The sequence below is a fragment of the Camelina sativa genome, chromosome 6 (genome assembly GCF_000633955.1).
Source record: "Camelina sativa cultivar DH55 chromosome 6, Cs, whole genome shotgun sequence".
NCBI lineage: Eukaryota > Viridiplantae > Streptophyta > Magnoliopsida > Brassicales > Brassicaceae > Camelina > Camelina sativa.
In genome coordinates this window covers 2,798,687-2,802,721 of record NC_025690.1, presented here as the reverse complement: position 1 = coordinate 2,802,721, position 4,035 = coordinate 2,798,687, and the positions used below count along the sequence as shown (strand labels likewise).

Here is a 4,035-nt window from a genome sequence, read left to right as displayed (position 1 = left end):
AAGATTTTTTCTGGCCTTTCTCTCTCTCTCTCTCTCTATTACCAAAGACAAAACTATTAATTTATGTCGGAAAATAAAATAAAAAGTAACTCATGAGAAAATTTAAGAAAACGATGAATTTAATAAATAAAAAGACGTTAAAATTTCTTTTTTCTTTCTCTTTTTAACGATTTGTTTAAAACACGAATCTCAATAAAAATTTAATAACAACTTTACTCGAGAAAAATTTCATAAAAGCATTAAATTCTTTGTTTTATATTTTTGTTCTTCTTTTAATTCGAATAATTCACAACTCAAATCTGTTTTGAATAACTCAATCAAATTAATTTTTTTTTCCCATACTAGAACTCAGGCCCGGCCCAGAGCTAAAGCTCGTAAATCAAGGGCTTTAGGCAGCTTATTTATGGTTTTTGGGGCATCATAGTAGTAAATCTTTAATGGTCTAGTGGTAAAAGTCTGTCAATTACCTTCTCAATTTCTCGAGTTTGAACCATGTGTTTGTATTTTTTAGCATTTTCTTAATTTTTTTTTGTGTTTTGTTAGTCGGTCCAAACTTTTTCTGCTTCAGGCATATAAAAAACTTGCGCCGGCCCTGCTAGAACTTTTCATTTAAGTCAATGTTCTTTATTTTTTTTTGGGTTAACTGTTAAGTTACATATTCATCTTTTACATGGGGTTACAATATTTGATCAATAACATAATTAAGTACATAACATGAACTTGATCACTCTAATAACTTGCAAATTCGTTTATATATCACCTTCAAAATTTGTGATTCTTGTGCCACGTAAGGTTCATTGATCATTACGATTCAATCCGTTAAAACGTTTAAACCATTTTTATTATTGAAATAACAAATATAAATAAAATCAAAAGTATCCTTATCTTTCAATTTCATAAAAAAACTAAAATTTAAGAACTCGTGATTTCTAAATTTGTTTTTTTCGTGTTCACAGCCTTTTTTTTTTATCGCTAGTGACTGCCACACCCACATTCATAGTAGTACTAAACTTTTTTGTCTGTAGAAGAAAATTGAAGTAAGAAATATGAGAAGAAAAAGAAGAAAACAGTGAACGCACGCCTGGATGCATGTGATTTGCCTACCCTACGTGAAGAAAAAAGACCAATGCAAATCAATTGCACAAGTAGGAAAAAGCATTGTCGTCTCGTCTACACCAAATTAAACAGTATGTGGTATACAATGACTCTTAGTAATTACGATTCCAACAAAACGTTTTATATGTAAGGCAACATATTAATTTTGAGTACATTTATTCAACTGTCGTTGACAAAAGAATAAAGAATAGTAATCAAGTAAATACTCTCTGGATACTATTCTAAATCAATATATATTAGTATAAGTTATAGAAACAAAAAGGTCGACAAATGGACGTGTATAGAAAATGGATGGTCAACTACATTCCGAAGTTTTTTTTTCCGTAGAAAGAAACCTAAAGGATCGTTTACATTCACACACAAACACAGGTGTCGTATTATTAGTGTCACGTGGTGTTTAAAATGTAGACATTTCACCATGTGGACTAATACATTCAATCAGCCATCGACGACCATAAAGCATCTATCTATTCTATTATACTACTATCATTTTTACATGTCAGACAAATAGAGAGTGTTGAAAAATAAAACACAAGTGTGTATAGAGCGCAGGACAAATAGTGGTCGGAGGAATATGGGAAAAGAAAAAGTTGGAAACAGCTTAGCCGCCCACGTCGACCCCACGTTTGGGAAAAGAAAAAATACATTTTCTTCAGTTGTCATTTCTATCATTTTCTATTGAAGATGGTCTACTATAAAGCCCAATTTCATTGTTTTGTTAACTAAAAAGGCTTTTAGGGCCCATATTTAAATATTCCAAAGCTCTTCCCGTTGTTATCTTATGGTGTGAAGTCTTTTTTTGTTTGTTTTTTTTGTCCGAGTGAGGTCTTTGTTTAGGTTTTCTTTAAAGTTTGTGCGTTTCGAAGTCTTTGTTTAACTAATTTAATTTGAACTCTTAGACTCTTAGTGTGTGTAAGTTTCTTAATTACAATTTTTTTTTTCTAACCTTCACTTTGTTGTTTAGGAGTTTGAGGAAGGTCTTTGTATTTAACTGATTTTCTTCTTTTATTAATTAGTTTTATGAAAAGAATACTGTGAATGGCTAAATGCTAAATCGTCATTACTTGAAAACTAAAGTTTACATAATTCTTAGGATTTTCTCCTATTTAAATATATATATATATATATATATATGTCCTTTATTCATCCTTGCTGTCAATTAAATACTTTTGATCAGTCTAATTTCATGTTTTTACATTAGTCAGATATCTTGAAAGAGCCCTTCTACTAAGTTAATTATATTTGACAACATATATTTTAAATTTAATACGTCAAACTTTAGAGTAAGCTCTCTTGCTTGTCATCTTCGACTTTCACCATCAGCTCAGCTCGATCGTAGACTATTTCATCAAGCTTTAGTTATTTCAAAACAAGTCCTTTGTTGACGTTTTCTTGGTGTGTCGAACTTAGTAAAGAAACCAAAACATCAGCTAATAATATTAACCAATTTATTCCTTAAATAAAATAAAATAAAAAACAGTACGACTTAATTTAAAAAAGTTTTTTTTTTCAAATTTTTGTTGTCAACAACTAGTATTAGATTAGCTGAAAATTTTGAAAAGTTCAAACACCAATATCAATTAGTAACTTATATATTATTCCAAGTTATTTTAAATATGATAGTGGTAATATTTTATATAAAAAAAAACTAAGAAAATAAATATTTGCAAGAAAATCTTCTCCACGTTAACCATGATCACACAACTCACAACTTCTTCTTCTTGGTCTTCCTTAATTTTTTTTGTTTAGTCTGTGTTTAAATGTTAAAAATATACAAATGACTTCCAAAAGTCAAATCAAACCGTGACGTCATAAAACTTTCGCTTAAACGTATCTCCGATGACGTCATTCATCATCAATAATCTCAACCGTCCATATATTGTTTCGGCTGACAATATCGACCGTTCAAATCCCACACCGACGCATCTATAAAAGAGAGTTCCAATTGTATTATCCCAAAGTATTATGAGCAAAAACATTGTCTAAAGCCTAAAACGACGCCGTCGACGTTTTCTTGTTTGGCAAAAACAAAAAAGAGTTCGGTGATGATGAAAGATGAACGGAGGCGAGAAGAAGAAGAAGAAGATAACGGCAAATCTGAAGTCGTACGGACGGTGACGGAGGAAGAGGTTGATGAGTTTTTCAAGATATTACGGAGAGTACACGTGGCGGCACGAACGGCTGCGAAAGTTAACGGCGGTGATGATTATGATGATGAGCGAGGGTTACTACCGTCTAAGAAGAGGAAACGGAGTCAGAGTAGTAACGGCGTTCGTGATGGGATCAATCGGGTCGGGTCACTGGGTTTGGATTTGGATCTGAACTGTAAACCGGAACCAGACGGCGTTACTTTGCCTTGTAGTCCTTCTACTTTACGTCCAATAATTAAATTCTAATGTATTACTAATTATCTTAAATATGATTTTTTTTGTCTCAAATTACATGGTGAATTCTTGCATTTAATTAATAAATCTTTTGTTTCAAAATCTACGACTTATATTGGTCAAAAAAATTCCTAAAAAAAAAAATAAAGGTTATACAATGATTCGTTACATAATGCATAAAGTTTAGATTCAATTATGCAAAATCATACAAATGATTTGAGAATAATGTTTCCCATAATCAAGTTAATACAACAACTTTATATTACTAACTAACTAATATTATTCATTTTGTATTAGCTTTTGGTGATATACATAAATCATAAATGTTGCCATCTAATAAGAAGTCTTTGTTTTAATAGTAAAATTGTTGCACTGTGGTCCATTTCTTGTGCTATTAATAATTTAATATACGCCGTTATATTGTTTCAGTACTATAGGATTATGAATTTATATTTTACTTTATTTTACGACATAAGTTTTACCAATTTTAATGTTTTTTTTTATTTCCCATAGAGCTCCCAAAAGAATCCAGAAA

At 30.7% G+C, this 4,035-nt stretch overlaps 1 protein-coding gene across 1 annotated transcript; it reads left to right on the top strand.

The window, feature by feature from the left end:
- Positions 3,066-3,602, top strand: LOC104790210 (protein NIM1-INTERACTING 2-like). Its single transcript, XM_010515914.2, has one exon. The coding sequence runs from the start codon at positions 3,162-3,164 to the stop codon at positions 3,510-3,512; it is 351 nt and encodes a 116-aa protein (XP_010514216.1). The 5' UTR covers positions 3,066-3,161; the 3' UTR covers positions 3,513-3,602.